The sequence below is a fragment of the Scyliorhinus canicula genome, chromosome 1 (assembly GCF_902713615.1).
Source record: "Scyliorhinus canicula chromosome 1, sScyCan1.1, whole genome shotgun sequence".
In the NCBI taxonomy this organism is placed as follows: domain Eukaryota; kingdom Metazoa; phylum Chordata; class Chondrichthyes; order Carcharhiniformes; family Scyliorhinidae; genus Scyliorhinus; species Scyliorhinus canicula.
In genome coordinates this window covers 259,269,863-259,287,698 of record NC_052146.1, presented here as the reverse complement: position 1 = coordinate 259,287,698, position 17,836 = coordinate 259,269,863, and the positions used below count along the sequence as shown (strand labels likewise).

The window sequence follows — 17,836 nt, the reverse complement described above, 5'->3', positions numbered from 1 at the left end:
GACTGTGGGAGAAAACCGGAGCACCCAGAGGAAACCCACACAGACATGGGGAGAATGTGCAGACTCCACACAGACAGTGACCCAGCGGGGAATCGAACCTGGTATCCTGGCGCTGTAAAGTCACAGTGCTATCCACTTGTGCTACCGTGCTGCCCTGAATTGATCAAGAACCTATCTCTAGATGGAAGAATAACATGTTGGATGGCGGAGAAAGATTGCTTGGAGATCATAAGCGTTTCTGAATTTTTTTCAGTCACCTGATGTCCGAGCCATTGGCCCTAGATAGTTTTGAAATCAAAAAACCATTCAGTCTTTCTTTTCAATAGTTAATTATGTATGTATGTATTTCCATGATTTTCAATTTTACTTTGGAAGGTGTAAGTTTGGAATATCAATGAAGGGATGTCCTCTTTTTATAAATTAGGATCTCCAAGAATTAACATTGATATCAATATATATTACCAACCGCGTGTATTGTTTTCTCTTCTTCCAACTGGTTTATACTGTCCTAGGTTTTGCAAATTCTGGAACTGTATGCACGAGTATACGAGGAGCTACTTGCAATTCCTGTAGTAAAAGGAAGGAAGACCGAAAAAGAAAAGTTTGCAGGTGGTAGCTATACAACGACAGTCGAGGCCTTTGTATCAGCCAGTGGAAGAGCCATCCAGGTGTGTCCACATTTAAAGTTGATTATACAACCTGTACTGCATATAGGTTGAACTTTGCAGTTAACTACTTAGTCAGAACTGATTTCAATTAAGGTTTATTTTACATTGAAAATCACTGGAGTTTTATACTTTACTTTAATGGGCATGCAAATTTTTTCTTTAGGGTCTCAAAAATCAAACCATTTGAGACCCATCAAATGAAATCTTGCATTGAGTATATTCAAGAGATGGCTACATATAGCACTTGTGGAGAATGGGATCAAAGGCTATGGGGAGAAAGCAAGATTAGGCTATTGAGTTGGATGATCAGCCATGATCGTGATGAATGGCGGAGCAGGCTCGAAGTGCGAAATTACCTCATTCTGCTCCTATCTTCTATGTATCTTATGTACCAGTTTCAGTTTTGCTGAAAGAAGAGTACAGAATTTTTAAAAATCCCATGCAAAAAGTGGAAACATTTTTGGTGTCTTGAGGGGAAAAGAAATGGTGGTGGCTTTCACAGACTTCAATCTGGATATTAATCAGAGAAATTTAAATCCTAGAAACAGGCCATTTGGTACACACCAGCCAACATTTAGCCATTCAGCCTAATTTAGCACTTTCCTGTTCCTTATATAGGTTATGGCACTACTTTATATTTAATTTTTTTTTGAAGTACCCAATTCTTTTTTTAAATTAAGGAGCAATTTAGTGTGGCCAATCCACCTACCCTGCAGACCTTTGGGTTGTGGGGGTGAGACCCACGCAGACACGGAGAGCACGTACAAACTCCTGGATTGAACCCGGGTCCTTGGCGCCAAGAGGCAGCATTTCTAACCATTGCGCCACTGTGCCGCCAAGGTGGTACTTAAACATTGAGGGTTTCCTAACTTTTAACAGGTGTAGGTTATGCAGGCAGGGGACCGGAGCCTTTGTTCCACACCATACACCGCTTGTACGTGAGGGGTTCCTTGCCCAGAAGTCTGCGTGGATTTCTTCCGCGTGCTCCGGTTTCCTACCACAGTCCAGAGATGTGCGGGTTAGGTGGATTTGCCGTGCTAAATTACCCTTGGTGTCCAAAAAATGGTTAAGTGGGGTTACTGAGTTGCAGGGATAGGGTGGAGGTGTGGCTTGAGTAGGGTGCTCTTTCCGAAAGCCGGTGCAGACTCGATGGGACAAATGACCTCCTTCTGCACTGTAAATTCTATAATTCTAAGTCAGACAGATTGATAACCTTCGGTTTCAATCTGGCAGAGTGGACTACAGAGTGGGTGGATCTCATCCACAACTCTGGCCTCCAAATCCAGGTCATTGAATAAGGGACTTGGGGGAAGCATTCGTATTTTTGCTGGCCTGTGACCTTGCTGTTAAGGTGCATATATCCTCCCAGATGCTGTTGTCATCTCCCTTCCTTCAACTACCTGGTTTCCCGGGATTGATAATACCGAGGCAGCCCTTATTAAACCTGCAAGATGGGTTAAATCAGAGTCTGCAAACCACTTTCAAATATTGAAATTGTCCGCCCACCTCCTGAAGCAGGTTGACTGTCCCACTCCTGTCCTGCTGTTAAACCTGGGCATGGTTGAGGTTCCAGGGGCAGGATGCTCCGCCCCCACCGCACCACATTTCTGTCTCGCCATGCCTGCGGGGATGCTCCGTTACGCCGGCCAGTCAATGGGGTTTCACATTGTGTGGGGCAGCCCCACGCTGCCGTGAAACCCTCGGGCGCCGGCAAAACGGAGCATCCTGCTGGCAGAGAATCCCGCTCCAGAGTTTTCAAATTTTGACATTTAACCTGGCCCAAATTACCTGTTTTTTTTGGTGTTTAAATTCTCTCCCTTTTAATTTGGCATATCTGGTGGAGAGGGTAAGAGAATATATAAAAAGATTGGAGGGGTGCCTTCCAAAGGTGATTGGGGAGGATCAGATGGGGTTCGTTAAGGACAGACAGTTGTCATCGAATGTAAGGCAGCTGCTGAATATGTGTTTTCTCCAGCAGAAGGAAGGGACTTGATGGTGATGGTGGCATTAGATGTGGGGAAGGCGTTTGATCGGGTGGAGTGGAGTTAATTAATGGCAGTGTTGGAGAAATATGGGATTGGGCCAAAGTTTGTGGCATGGGTTCAGCTGTTGTATAAGTAGCCGCTGAAGAGCGTGCACATGAATTATTTTAATTCAGGGTATTTTTTATTGCACCGGGGAACGGGGCAGGGGTGCCCCATGTCCCCTAGTTTGCATTGACTATAGAGCCTTTGGCCATTGTGCTGCAGCTCAGGATTGTGGAAGGAGATAGGTTTGGGGGGGGGGGGGGGGGGGGGGTAGCCAGGCTCCTAGGTGGGGACATAATGGGCTTGCTTCACAGATTTGGGACATTCTCTGGGTATAAACTGAATTTGGGGAAAAATGGTTTCCTCTCCAGGGCAGGAGCTGGTGGGGGTGGTGGGGGGGGGGGGGGGGGGGCTGGCATTCTTTTTGGCAGCGTCTCACTTTTGGTATCTGGGGGTGCAGGTGGCCTTGGGATTTAGCGGGTCTTTGGAAGTTCAATTTCTTTAGCTTGGTGCTGGAGCCAGGGTCCTGGGTTTGATTTCCTGCTTGGGCCACTGTCTATGTGGAGTCTGCACGTTCTCCCTGTATCTGCGTGGGTTTCCTGCAGGTGCTCCGGTTTCCACCCACAGTCCAAAGATGTGCAGGTTAGGTGTATTGGCCATGATAAATTGCCGTTGGTGTCTAAGAGAAGGTTAGGTGGGGTTACTGGGTATGAGGAGGTGTGAGCTTAAGTAGGGTGCTCTTTCCAAGGGTGGTGCAGACTCGATTGGTCGAATGGCCTCCTGCACTGTAGATTCTATGGCGTTGGGGGGGGGGGGGGGGGGGGGGGGTGCTGTAGACAGATTTGTTGAGGTGGGATAATGTTCCTCTGTCATTGGCAGGCCGGGTACAGGCAGTGAACATGAATATTTTGAGGTGATTCTTGTTTTTGTTTCAGTGCCTGCCAGTCTTTTGCCATGGTGTTTCTCAAGGGTGTGCATAGGTTGAACTCTTAGTTTGTCTGGGTGGGAAAGGTGGTGAGGATATGGAAAGTGATACTGCAGAGAGGATAGCAGTTGGGCCTCCCAAATCTGATGTCCTATTATAGGGCGGCGAATGAAGAGAAGGTTCAGGGATGGAATAGGGAGCTGGAGCTTTCTGGGTAAGGATGCAGGCAGGCTAATGCAGGGGGGTCGGTGTTGCGGGCGCTGACAATGGCGCTGCACCCGATGGCCCTAGGGAGGTATTCAGTGATTCCACTGGTGGCCACGCTGAAGATTTGGAGGCAGTTTAGGCAGCATTGTAGGTTGGGAGCAGGGTTGAGGGGGATTCCGAAAAGGGGAAATCGCAGGTTTGAGCCGGGAAGGATGGATGCGAGGTTCCGGGGATGGGAGGAGAAGGGGATTAGGGAGATGAAGGATCTGTTTCTGAGAGGGCAGGCTGCAACTTGGAGGAGCTGAATGAGAGGTTTGTGTTGGTGTGGGGAAACTTTCCGGTGCATGCAGGTGCAGGACTTTGCGAGGAAGGGTTAAGGAGGGGTTAAAGCTTAAGTGGGCGGATGAGCTGGGGGCGGCACTGGAGGAGGGATTGTGGTATGAGGTGCTGCAGAGGGTGAATGCCTTGACTTCTTGTGCAAAGCTGGGACTGATACAGCTGAAGGTGGTGTACAGGTCGCACATGACCAAGTCAAAGAGCTGACTGAGGGGGTGGAGGATGTCAGTGAGTGATGTGGGAGGGGCCGTTCGAACCACGTCCATATGTTTTGGTCCTGCCCGAAGCTGGAGAGGTTTTGGATGGAGGGTTTCAACACTATTTTGGGGGTTCTGCATGTCAGTGTGGGGCTGGAAACCATATTCGGGGTATCGGAATGGCCAGAGCTGCAGGTGGGTGCGGGGGCAGATGTTTTAGCTTTTGCCTCGCTGATTGCCTGAGGGCGGGTCTTGTTGGGGTGGAGGTCAGCTTCTCCACCCTGTGCCTCAGCGTGACGGGGGGGACCTGCTGGAGTTTTTAGCCCTGGAGAGGGTGAAATGTGCTCTAAGTGGGGTGAGTAATGGGTTCTACAAAAATTGGGATTTGTTTATTTTGCATTTTGGGGAGTTGGTTACCATTGACTGGTGAGGGCGGGGGAAATAATAATAATCGCTTATTGTCACAAGTAGGCTTCAAGGAAGTTGCTGTGAAAAACCCTGAGTCGGCACATTCCGGCGCTTGTTCGGGGAGGCCGGAACGGGAATTGAACCCGCGCTGCTGGTCTTGTTCTGCATTCCAAGCCAGCTAACTTAGCCCACTGTGCTAAACCAGCCCCGGAATGGATGGGTGGGAGGTTTAATGTGTTGGGTGGGTCTTGTTAATGTTGTAAATTGTAAAAATTTTGAATAAATCTACTTTAAAAAAAAAATATATATAGATGACTGATAGACAAAGAAAACACCGATTGAAGACATAGAACAGAAGTGGGAGAATTGTTGGATTTGCAATTTGAATGGGGACTATGGAGTGAAATTATGCACAGGGTCAATACTTCATCTTCATGTGGTAAAATAAGCTTAATACAATTCAAGATAGGGCAGCATGGTGACACAGTGATTAGCACTGTTGCTTCACGGCGCCGAGGTCCCAAGTTTAATCCTGGCTCTGGGTCACTGTCCATGTGGAGTTGCACATTCTCCCCGTGTTTGCGCGGGTTTTGCCCCCACGACCCAAAGATGTGCAGGGTAGGTGGATTGGCCACACTAAATTGCCCCTTAATTGGAAAAAATGAATTGGGTACTCTAAATTTTTTTTAAAATAAATACAATTGAAGATTGTACATAGGGCCCATATGGCACAATAACGAATGAGCAGCTTCTTCAGAGGTAGAAGATAAATGTGAGAAGTGTAAAGGAGGACCAACTAGTTCACATGTTCTGGTCATGGGCGAAATTCTCCCCTACCCGGCGGGGCGGGGGGTCCCGGCGTAGCAGAGTGGCGCCAACCACTCCGGCGTCGGGCCTCCCCAAAGGTGCAGAATTCTCCTCACCTTTAGGGGCCAACCCCTCGCATTGAGGGGCTAGGCCCGCGCCGGAGCGGTTGGCACCACACCGACTGGCGGCAAAACTGGCGCCAACGGCCTTTGACGCCCGCTGCCCGGCGTCGGGGCTGGCCGAAAGGCCTTCGCCGTTTCGCACATGCGCCGGTGCATCAGCTGCCACTGACGTCACCACCGGCGCATGCGTGCTGGGGGATTCTCTTCCGCCTCCGTCATGGTGGAGGCCGTGGCGCCGCCGCCACTGACCTCCCCGCCGATCGGTGGGTCCCGATCGCGGGTCTGGCCACCGTGGGGGCACCCCCCCCCCAAGGACCCCGGGGGCCCGCTTGCGCTGCCGATCCCGCTGGCACAGAGGTGGTTCAAACCACGGCGGCGGGATTGGCCTCTCAGCGGCGGGACTTCGGCCCATCGCGGGCCGGAGAATAACGGCAGCACAGAAACCCGTAGGCACCCGCCATTCTCTGAGGCGGGCGGCGGGACGCCGACTTTTTGCGGGTGGGAGAATTCTGGACATGGCGGGGGCGGGATTTTCGGCGGCCCCGGGCGATTCTCCAACCCTGCTGGGGGTCGGAGAATTTTGCCCCATGTCTACAATCAGTAGGGTTCTGGTCCTCGGTGTTTTAAACATTATCAAAAATTGTGGAGATGAAAATATTACCTGGAACTCTTGAAGCAATTTTTAGATTGTCGGAAATAACAGGACGAATAGAAGGGAAAAGAGCCGATGTAGTGGCCTTTGCCACATTGATTGTCTAGAGGAGAATTTTATTACAATGCATATCCGGGGATCGACCAAAAATATCAACATGGTTGGGGGATCTTCTAGAATTCCCTAAAGTTGAGAAAATTAAGTTTGTCCTTTGTGGCTCATAGGGAATTATGAACGAGATGGAAGCTATTATTGTCTCTATTTACAGATCTATTTGTTACCAGTAGATAAATTGAGGGGGTTTGAGGAGATGGGATAAAGGGGGAGGGAAAAGGGGAATGGTTTAATAGAAATACGAGAAAAAAATCTCAAATTAGGAGTTATAGTCATGGATGTTTTACAGCATGAAAACCAGCCCTTTGGCCCAGCTTGTCCATGCCTCCCAGTTTCTATCACTAAGCGAGTCCCACTTGCCTGCATTTGGCCCATATCCCTTTATACCCACCCTGTCCATGTAACTGTCTAACTGCTTTTTAAAGGACAAAATTGTATCCTCCTCTACCACTGCCTCTGGCAGCCATTCCAGATGCTCACCAAACCCCGTGTTAAGAAATTTCCCCATTGCTCTCTTTTGTATCTTCCCTCTCACTGTAAACCTATGCTCTCTAGTTCTAGACTCCTCTACCTTTAGGAAAAAATGTTGACTATCTGCCTTATCTATGCTCCTCATTATTTTATAGACCTCTATCAGATCACCCCTAAGCTTTCTATGCTCCAGGGAAAAAAAAGTCCCAGCCTATCCAGCCTCTCCTTATAACTCAGACCATCAAGTCCAGCTAGAATCCTCGTATATCTCTTCTGCACTTGTTCTAGGTTAACAATATCCTTCCTATAATAGGCTGACCAGAACTGAACATAGTATTCCATGTGTGGTCTTACCAAAGTCTTGTACAACTTCAATAAGACATCCCAATTAAAACCCAGCATGCTGAATGCCTTCTTCACCATCCTGTCCAATTTTGTTTATTTTATTATTGACGGATTGTTAATATTATTTATATTCCTTATTTAAATAAAAATTTTATTTAAAAAATCTCCCCCTTGACTTCTGTTTTGTGCAACATTGTATTGCAGTTTAATCGATAACATGCTGCGACACGAGTTTCACTCAGTATTGATATTGTTTTTAAATTTGTAGGGAGGCACCTCACACCACTTGGGACAGAATTTTTCTAAGATGTTTGAGATTGTGTTTGAAGATCCAAAGAAACCTGGAGAGAAGCAATTTGCATACCAGAACTCATGGGGACTTACAACTCGAACGATTGGTGTTATGGCCATGGTCCATGGTGATAACCAAGGTTTGGTATTGCCTCCGCGAGTCGCTTGTGTGCAGGTACGTGTTTTCTTTTAAGAACAAAGTATCTAGAAGATGCAAATTTGTAATGTGAAAGTGAAAATTGTTTATGAATGTAGTCAGGAATCAAAGCTGATGTTCTTGCACAGTGGCAGCCTAAATTATAGGGCTTTTTAACAAATAATTGTCATGTCATGCACAGATGATTTTCTAGTAATTTTAAATCTGGGAGTATATAAAGTACAATTATGGGTAACTGGGAACAATGCATGTTTGTTACATGAGCACTGGACAGTGGAAAATTGGATGTGGGGCTTTTAAACTCAGCTGGTTTTGTCAATTCAGCCTATATGTGAATTAACTGAAAAAGTAGCTTCGCCCTGTACTTTGAAATTTGCTGTTTCTATAAGCTCGGTAGCTTGGCTTTGCTTGTGAGAAGATTAATTATTGTTTGCTGGTCACAGTTAATGATGCCTCAGTAAATTAAACTCTCAACGCCAAATGATAAAACGTACAGTGCTAAATGACTGATATGCATTCATCATAGAATCATACAGTACAGAAGAGGCCCGTAGGCCCATCAAGCCTGCACTGACAAAAAACTACTCTAACTCTACACTAATCCCACTTCCCAGCTTGGCTCATTGCCTTAAACATTATTGTATTTCAAGTGTTCGTCCAAGTACTTTTTAACGATTGTGAGGTTCCTGCCGTAATTACTCTCCCAGTATTATTCAACTGGGTATAGCTGAATTCTTAAACTTCTATCTGGTTCTAAGCAACAGCGAAATACAGTTCCACTACATATTGTACATTTAAAAGTAGACAATTAATCTTAATAAGATAATACACTGGTCATTCTATATTATGATAGCCAAATCTTTAAAAAGCAACATTTTTGGCGCAGTGGTAGCACTGCAGTCTCACGGTGCTGAGGTCCCAGGTTCAATCCTGGCTCTGGGTCACTGTCCGTGTGGAGTTTGCACATTCTCCCCGTGTTTGCGTGGGTTTCGCCCCCACAACCCAAAGGTGGGCACGGTTGGTTGGTTGAACACGCTAAATTGCCCCTTAATTGGAATAAAAATAAATTGGGTGCTCTAAATTTTTTTTTTTAAAAAGCAACATTTTTACTGTATAATATCAGGAGTCTGGGTGAAAATTCCCTTATTAAGCAGTGTGGTGACACTGAGAGCCAGCTAACTACATACACGTAAAGATAATCAGATTGTAAAGAATTTTGCAACTAATGTTGTACCTGATCTGTTGGATTGATGCTGACAGTAGGTACCATAAATAAGAAAATGTTTTAATTTCCAGTGATTGAATCTCTTTCCTTGTGAGGACATGATTTACCAAAACAATCAAGGGGACACAAGAATAGGAGTAGGCCATTTGGCCCAACAAGTCTGCTCCACCATTCAATTAAATCATGGCCGATCACCTACCTCAATACCACTTTCCCGCACTATCCCAACATCCCTTGATGTCATTAATCTTCAGAAAGCTGTTGGTTTCTGTCTTGAACATGCTCAATGATTGAGCTTGCACAGCCCACTGGGGTAGAGAATGAATGAAGAAATTCATCCTCATCTCAGTCTTCATGGCCAGCCCCTGATCCTGAGATTATGTCCCCTGATTTTAGACTCAGCAGCCAGGTGAAACATCTTTAACTACATCCAGCCTGACATGTCGTGCAAGAATTTTGTACGTTTCATCACCCCTCATTCCTCAAAACTCTCGGGAATACAGGCCTAACTATGTATTCATTTCATGATTAATTGCTCACTTTATAGGTTATAATAATACCTTGTGGGATCACAAACACACTATCAGAAGAGGACAAGGACTCTTTGTTAAAGAAGTGCAGTCAATATCTTGACCGGCTGACTATGGTTGGAATTCGTGCTCGGGCTGACTTGAGGGATAACTACTCACCCGGCTGGAAGTTCAACCACTGGGAGTTGAAAGTAAGTGGATAACATGTGTTGCGATGTATGAACCCTCCTTGGTTAGTTTTGTTGGCAGGATTTTACTTGAAGCAAATTGCAGTGTCCACAACACACAGATCCAGATCATGAATGCCATGTAAGTAGTAGATGTCTGCTTCTCATAAAGACTAGATGGGTATGTGTTTGGTTTCCAGGACCAGAATTAATTTACATATCTTGCTCTTGACTTGTCATTTTGCTGCGCAGCGTGAGCTAGTTGGATGCTGCAGTATAGTTGGAAATTTTGAAACTGTTCTTGCTGATCTTGCAATATCTCTGAGTCCTCCAATTGTCATTTATTGGGCATATTTCTCCTTATAATTGGAATGGTTACTGAAGTATAGTTACTTGCGCATCTCCTACTTGATACTGAGTGTGAACCTTTTGATTTATTTATTGTCACATGTGCCGAAGTACAGTAAAAAGTACCGAAGTACAGTGAAAAGTATTTTTCTGCGGCCTATGGAACGTACACAGTACATGCATAGTAGACAAAAAAAGAATAAACGACAGAGTACATTGACAGTGATTGGTTACAGTGCAGAACACGGGGCCAAACAAAGCCTATACATGAGCAAGAGCAGCTTAGGGTGTTGTGAATAGTGTTCTTACAGGGAACCGATCAGTCCGAGGGAGAGTCGTTGAGGAGTCTAGTAGCTGTGGGGAAGAAGCTGTTCCTATGTTTGGATGTGTGCGTCTTCAGACTTCTGTATCTTCTGCCTGATGGAAGGGTCTGGAAGAAAGCAAAGCCTGGTGTGAGGGGTCTCTGATAATGCTGTCTGCCTTCCTGAGGCAGCGGGAGGTGTAGACAGAATCAATGTGCTGGTGGCAAGCTTGTGTGATGCGTTGGGCTGAGTTCACCACCATTAAAACAGGTTTGATTGAAGTGCACTCTGAATTGCTTTCTGTGTCTTGTGCAGGTTTAAATTGCCACAAAATATCTACTGCACTAGTATGGCTAGTAACTCATCTGGCCTAATTGTCTTTAAATAAGAATGTCATAAAATACTACCTGCCAGTGAATATAATGATGCTTCTAGCCAAGGATGATGTATCTGGTGTTCATCTAACATATTCAACTCTTGTCATATAGTATTATGGACATCCTTTACTTTGGTTATCACTCTCTGAAACTTCCACCAAATTTTTTAAAGATTCTTCAGCAACTATTCCTAGAATCTGTACAATGCAGCAGGAGGCCATTCAACCCATTGTGTCTGCACTGACCCTCTGAAAGAGCACTCTACCTAGGGCCATTTCACTGCCCTAACCCCGCCTAACCTGCACATCTTTGGACTCATCCATGGCAGCACCTCGTCCAACTTCAGTCCATTATACTACAGCCAACATTTAAAAAAAATTAAATTCAATGAAATGGAGCTAAATTTTTTTAATCTATTCCAATTGTAGGGTGTACCCATCAGGCTGGAGGTTGGACCACGGGACATGAAAAATAATCAGTTTGTGGCCGTCAGAAGAGACACTGCCAGCAAACTTACAGTAACTGAGGCTGATGCTGAGACAAAGCTGAAGAATTTGTTGGAAGAAATCCAAAACAATCTCTTTAACAGGTGCGTTTTATCAGACGGCGCACGATTCTCGCTTTGGATGTTTCTATGAAGATATAAATCATATTTTAAATTTCAGTGTTTTGTGTGTATTTGAACTAGTCTATTAGCATGAGTGTGCTTCCCATTGAGAGCCTCCATCTCCTGAGTCCCTGGGTGTGTTGGGAGAGGAGCATCTAAGGGAGCAGGAAAATATGACACGAGGAGAACACACTGCATAACCATTTCAAGATCCCTGAGAAAAGTGATTTGGCAAAATCAAAAAGTCAAGCTTCCAAATCCCACACGGGTTTACTTTAGGAAGAGTAGGTCATTCAGTCCACCGGGCCTGTACTATTCTGCACATTAATCTTGATAATTACAGTTCCCTTCTTCTTATCCATTATTAACTTTGCTTCCCCAGTATCACCTTTTTAATCACTTCAGTTGTTTTTACATCAAGGCTTGCTTGCTTGCAGTTCTAAAGAGGTTTCTTGTGTGTCTGCTTTAAAGTCCCTTAGCTGGATTTTTAAAATAATATCCTAACCGTCTGGATTTACCTTCTAGAGGGGAGATGCATTCCCTGTTTGTGAACAATTCTCCATTTTCAACACCCCAGGTCACTTCTTAATTATCTCCATCTCCAATAACATGTTATCACATTTACTTTAAAGTGCCACACTCTAAATATCTGGGACTTCTGTTTGAACAATAGAATGTAGAATGGTCGGAGTACAATAAAATAACATGTAAATTCTCAGCAGAGTTAGTGAGACAACATTTTAGTATTGGAAATAATTAATTTGTGAATATTATATTCTTATATTATTATTCATTTTAAATATTCCTTCTACTTTATCAAAATCGCTGGCCTTTAATAGCTTAGCAACACAACTCAGTGTGAATAATTGTTAGCTCAGTTCTTCAATGCTTAACATTTTATCCAAATAATCTAGCACATTTACTAAGTAAAATATAACACTAGCAAAATGTTTGATTTTTATCCATAAATACTATTTTTTTTACCAACAATAAAGTTTTAAAATTAATATCAAAATGGTTTTAACTTTATTGATTTTCCTGACTTTGCTGTGCATATTTTTAATACTCAGTTAAAAGTTCAACTGTTCTCCCTTTTTGCTTATTAAGGAAAGGATATTTTGCCATTTGTTGCACTGTCACTGTGTTGCACTATTAACAGCAAACATACAAGATGACAAAGAATAGGAGTAGACCATGTGGCTCTTCAAGATCGCTCTGCATTCAGTACAATCATGGTTGATCTTGGGCTTCAATGCCACTTTCCCACCTGCTCACGTATCCTCTAATTCCCTGAGACCAAAAATCTGTTTATCTAAGCTTTAAAAGTATTTCAACAATGGAACATCGCCAGCCTTGTGGGATCGAAAATTCCAAAGATTCACAAGACCTTGAGTGAAGTAATTTCTCCTCATCTCAGTCCGATATGATAGGCCATTTATCCTGAGACTGAGAGCCCGGGAATCTGTCTCTGTCTATCCTTTGCTTGTTCAGAATCTTGTATGTTTCAATGAGATGGACCTTCATTCTTTTAAACTCCACAGAATATGGGCTTAATTAATGTAGTCTCTTAACATAAGTCAGCTCCCTCAACCCAAGGTCTAATTCAGTGAACTTTTCTGTCCTGCCTCCAGTGCTGTCTCAAATAAGGAGACCAAAACTGCATTTTGGCTGACAAACTGACTTTCCTATTAGTGATGAAGCCGGTGTAATAGGGCGAGTCATTCATTTCCATCTTGCTACGATGTGCTGCGACACAGATGATAATACTTCCTAACCTTTTATTATTTTTCTTCCCTTTTACAATAAGAGCTGCTCTGGATCTGAAGAAACATATGGTTTTGGCTGACACAATGGAACAATTTCAACAGAAGTTAGATTCAGGAAAGGTATGATCTCACTTTAATTCTCTTTTGCTAACTTTTAATACATTCATGTGGGATACCTAGCACAGCTGGGTAGCAACTATGGGGCTTAGATTTGAAATCCAGATAAAACTAATCCCTCACCATCTCCCCATCAGGTATAAGGGTCTGATAAAATATTTATGGAGTTTCAGTGCAATCCTTTGAGAAGTAGATCTGTTAACAAAGCTCCAAATTAACACAATTGTTAATTAGGGGAATTTGTAGTTGGCATGGGAAATTGGGAGAAAGGTCTGCATCAAGTCATGACTCGGCATATTGTTCACTGGAAACTTTATACTACATTTGGTTAATGGAGTGTTATTTTATTCTCCAGAACTGCATTTTCCACCTTTTATGTCTAACTGCTGATTCTAAAATTGGATTTTTATATTGTTGCCTCATTCATTTCAGATTGTGCAGATTCCTTTTTGTGGTGGTATAGAATGTGAAGACTGGATCAAGAAAATGACAGCAAGGTAATGGCAAATGATAATGTGTTCTTAGTGCTGTATTCATTGCTATTAGCGGGATTCTCCGCAATCGGTGCGATGGCCCGACGCCGGCGTCAAAAACGATGCGAATCACTCTGCCATTGGGCCGACCGGAAGTAGCAGAATTCTCCGCACTTCCGGCGGCTGGGAAGACGGCAGAGGGGTTGGTGCCACGCCAGACGGCGCAAAGGGACTGCGCGAGTCTGCACATGCGCCAAAGGGCTGGCGTGATCCCGCACATGCGCAGAACCGCCGGCATATTCTGCCGCATGTGCAGGGGGGGGTCTTCTCCGTGCCGGCCATGGAAGATCCCTACAGTGGCCGGAGCGGAAGGAAGGAGTGCCGCCACGGCACAGGCCCACCCGCAGATCGCGGGCCAGGCCATCGGAGAATCCTGCCCAATAATGGAGTATTTGAATACTGAGGCAAAAAGCAACTGACGTGGAATTAATTTTTGAATGCATCTTTTAAAGCATAAGCTTATATTTTAACTTCAATTTGATTGTTAGCTGAAACATGGTGATATTAGTAGCCATATGTTGAAACCATTTTCAAAACATTTAGATGTGATTGCACCATTTGCCCTCTTTGATTAATGTAAAAGATTGCATGGCAATATTTGAAAAGGGCAGGCGAGTTCTCATGTATTCATTAATATTTCTCACAACTAGAATCTGGACATTATCTAGTGTTCTGTTCAGATTGGCTGCTCCAATAAAGGAGAGAAAAGGGGAATTTTCTGGATTCACTCAAGGTTATATGTCCATTGTCTGCCTTGCCGCCATCTCATTTTTGAGACTATTTTAGTATTCCATTTGTTTTTATATCTTTTGTGATACAGGGATCAGGATATTGAACCTGGTGCACCATCCATGGGAGCCAAGAGTCTTTGTATCCCTTTCAAACCTCTTCGTGAATTGAGGTCTGGAGCCTTATGCATCAGTGGCAAGGAGCCTGCCCAACACTATGTACTTTTTGGCCGCAGTTACTAGTGAAGATACAGTATGTGGGAAAATCGTGTCTTTGACTATACATGTTTTTATAAGACTAATCAATGATAGTTATGTTCATCTTTTTGTGTATTTTTATCCAGTTATAAAAAAATAAACTGTATCAGAAACAAAAACAGAACTAGGGCTATGGCTATCAAAAATACATTTGCTCCAGGTATCCTACTCAATAGTAATAAATCATTAATGAATAGATTTCTGTGTGTTGTTTAGTTTAACCAATGCAATGGATTGGCACTTAAATCCATGATTCCATCATTATCCCCATAACCAACCTACTTTCTATAAAATGATTTGTCTCGTACTTGCAAGAACATATCAAGTTCCTTTTTGAACTCTTACAGTGAATCCACACACCTACATGCTTATCCTAGAGAGTGTCACTATTTGAAAATAACAACCTAACTAGCAGCTAATCTAACTCAATTCTGCATAAAGTTGCATTAAAAGTAAACCGAATTGGAGGCAATATTGTGACATGGATTGAAATTTTATGTGACCAATACTGCTCCCAGAGATCTATGTTATGGCATCAACTTTTCATCATAGACATAGACATAGAATTTACAGTGCAGAAAGAGGCAATTCAGCCCATCGAGTCTGCACCTCCACCCTATCCCATAACCCATCTAACCTTTTTGGACACTAAGGGCAATTTAGCATGGTCAGTCCACCTAATCTGCACATCTTTGGACTGTGGGAGGAAACTGGAGCACCCGGAGGAAACCCACGCAGACACTGGGAGAACGTGCAGACTCCGCACAGACAGTGACCCAAGCCGGGAATCGAACCTGGGACCCTGGAGCTGTGAAACAATGGTGAAAACCACTGCGCTACCGTGCTGCCCCAATTTATATTTATCAATGACTTGGATGAAGGCATGTATGTCCGAGTTTGCACATTATATTAAGCTCGGAGATACACTGGGAGTGCAGGATATTGCAAAGGGATGAAAAAGATGACATGAATGGGAAAATTGTGGCAAATAGTGTTCAGTGTGGGAAAGTGAGAGATCATCCACTATTGATCCAAAAAGAATACAGTAGAATATTTTTGAAGTGGTGAGAAATTGGAAAGGAAGATCCAGAGGTGTTGACGTACATATGCATAAGAAGCAATCAAAAGGTGAATGAAATATTGGTCTATATCTCAAGGAGACTGAAATACAATGGGGAGAAAGTTATGCTTCAGTTGTATACAGCAATGGGGAAACTCCCAAATAAAACAGAAAATCCTGGATGAACTCAACAGGTCTGGCACCAACTGTGGGAAGAGCAACTATTTCAGACTGATGTCCTTTCATCACCCGAGACGTTAATGCTGTTTCTCCGCTGATGCTGCCAGATCTGTTGAGTGCTTCCAGTACTCTGTTCTATGTAACATGTAACTGGCTAAGAGCTCTCGCATTCAGGCTGTCATAGAGCTCTGCATTCTTCCATGTTTTCTGGTTGGCAAATTGGTTATGGATTTTTTTAATGATTCCAGAACGTGCACAGAGTAAAATTAGGCACTTTTATAATGCATAACATACGAGTGAATAGCTCAAGAATAATTTCATTCCTTTAGAGAGACTGAAACAATAGTTAAGTTGGAAAATAGCAATTTGATTGAGACGTAATAGAAGATGTTGGCCAATAGCAATCATTGACTCCCAACAGGCATGGCTATTAAGACACCATTTTAGCAATATGCACCAAATTCAGGAGAACACATACAGGTACTTAATGTGTATAACAAAGGCTTTCTGTTTCATCAAAGTTTAGAATTCCAGCATGAATTTAATCAGACATGCCATGTCTTTGTGCAGATTCAATGTCTTTGGCTAGCAGTTGCTAATGGTACTAAACTTCATCAGAGTGCTTTTTGAGAATGTTGACTTGCACAGCATGACATGCCAGTCACACCACACCCCTCTACCAAATCTGTTCTTCATCTTTAGCAGTTACATTTTGCTTGTTCCTTACCATGACATGTGCTGTTGGAGCTGCCAGTCATTTGGGATGGCTTTGTTTTGGTGCCCTGCAGCAGTTATTATGATTGGTCAAGCTGATCATGATCTTGCCTACAAAACATTGTTATGGACGGAGGTCAGTTCTCAAGAGTGGCAAACTTTTTTTAATTTTAAGGTGGTGTGGAAAGATCGATTAGAACAGTACAGCACAGAACAGGCCCTTCGGCCCTCGATGTTGTGCCGAACAATGATCACCCTACTCAAACCCACGTATCCACCCTATACCCGTAACCCAACAACCCCCAACACCCCCAAGTTCCAGGAGTGATAAGAAATTGGGCTTTGATATTATAAACAAGCTTTATTAAAATTAAAAAACACAGTATTTAGACTATTACTTCAGTTTCATAACCTTAACATACTAGTTCCCATTAACACACTAGTTCCTGTTGAGCATCACTTTAAATAAACATACTGCTTTGATGCCATTTACACAGACAGGTAAAGGCAATACTTGCATTTATGAAGCAATTTTTCTTCTGTTAGGGACATTTATTTAGAACCCTTTTCCAAAGCTTGCCTCGGTGGCAACTTGCATGACGTCTCTGGTCAATCTCTAAAGCCTTCTCCGTGTACCTGTTCCAAATAGCGCTCTCTCTCTCTACCCAGCCCCTCAAACAAAGGTTCTCTGAGGTTTCCAGATTTGAATCTGTCAACATTATCTTGGCTGTTTGATGGCCTACTCCAATTTCCACAATAGAACTGAGCCATGTTCTTATATTTAAAAAAAAGATTTAGAGTATCCAATTCATTTTTCGCCTAACCTGCATATCTTTGGGTTGTGGGGGGGTCGAAACTGAGCCATGTTAGTAATATGCAACGAATCTCCCATGAATGGACAAAGAGACCATCAGACTCTATAATGGGCTAATAGCTGGTCAGGCGCAAAGATGTCCTGAAGAACAATGGGATCTGGGGCATTGTGTGTAATTCCCACTCATTGAGTTCAAGTCTGACTTGGGACAATGTAACTCGGCCAGGTGTGGATGTATCCCTCAGACCCTGTGCTAGTAGGGGTTTTTTTTTTCTGTCTGTTTAATTGCCTGCTACATTGAGGTCTCATTTCTGGACCTAATATTTCCCCGAGTAAAACAGTGTTGCTGATGTTTGTTTCATGCAGAAATCTGTGTTTGAACC

At 43.6% G+C, this 17,836-nt stretch overlaps 1 protein-coding gene across 1 annotated transcript in view; it reads left to right on the top strand.

Annotated features, from left to right (window-relative positions):
* The window catches only part of eprs1 (glutamyl-prolyl-tRNA synthetase 1), a 130,761-nt gene extending 116,080 nt beyond the window's left edge, over positions 1 to 14,681 (top strand). The window contains 7 exon segments of the mRNA XM_038811972.1: positions 513 to 668; positions 7,548 to 7,745; positions 9,500 to 9,673; positions 11,105 to 11,265; positions 13,091 to 13,169; positions 13,599 to 13,663; positions 14,520 to 14,681. Coding sequence (XP_038667900.1) covers positions 513 to 668; positions 7,548 to 7,745; positions 9,500 to 9,673; positions 11,105 to 11,265; positions 13,091 to 13,169; positions 13,599 to 13,663; positions 14,520 to 14,670 — 984 coding nt within the window. The 3' untranslated portion in view covers positions 14,671 to 14,681.
* The last annotated feature ends 3,155 nt before the right edge of the window (positions 14,682 to 17,836 follow it).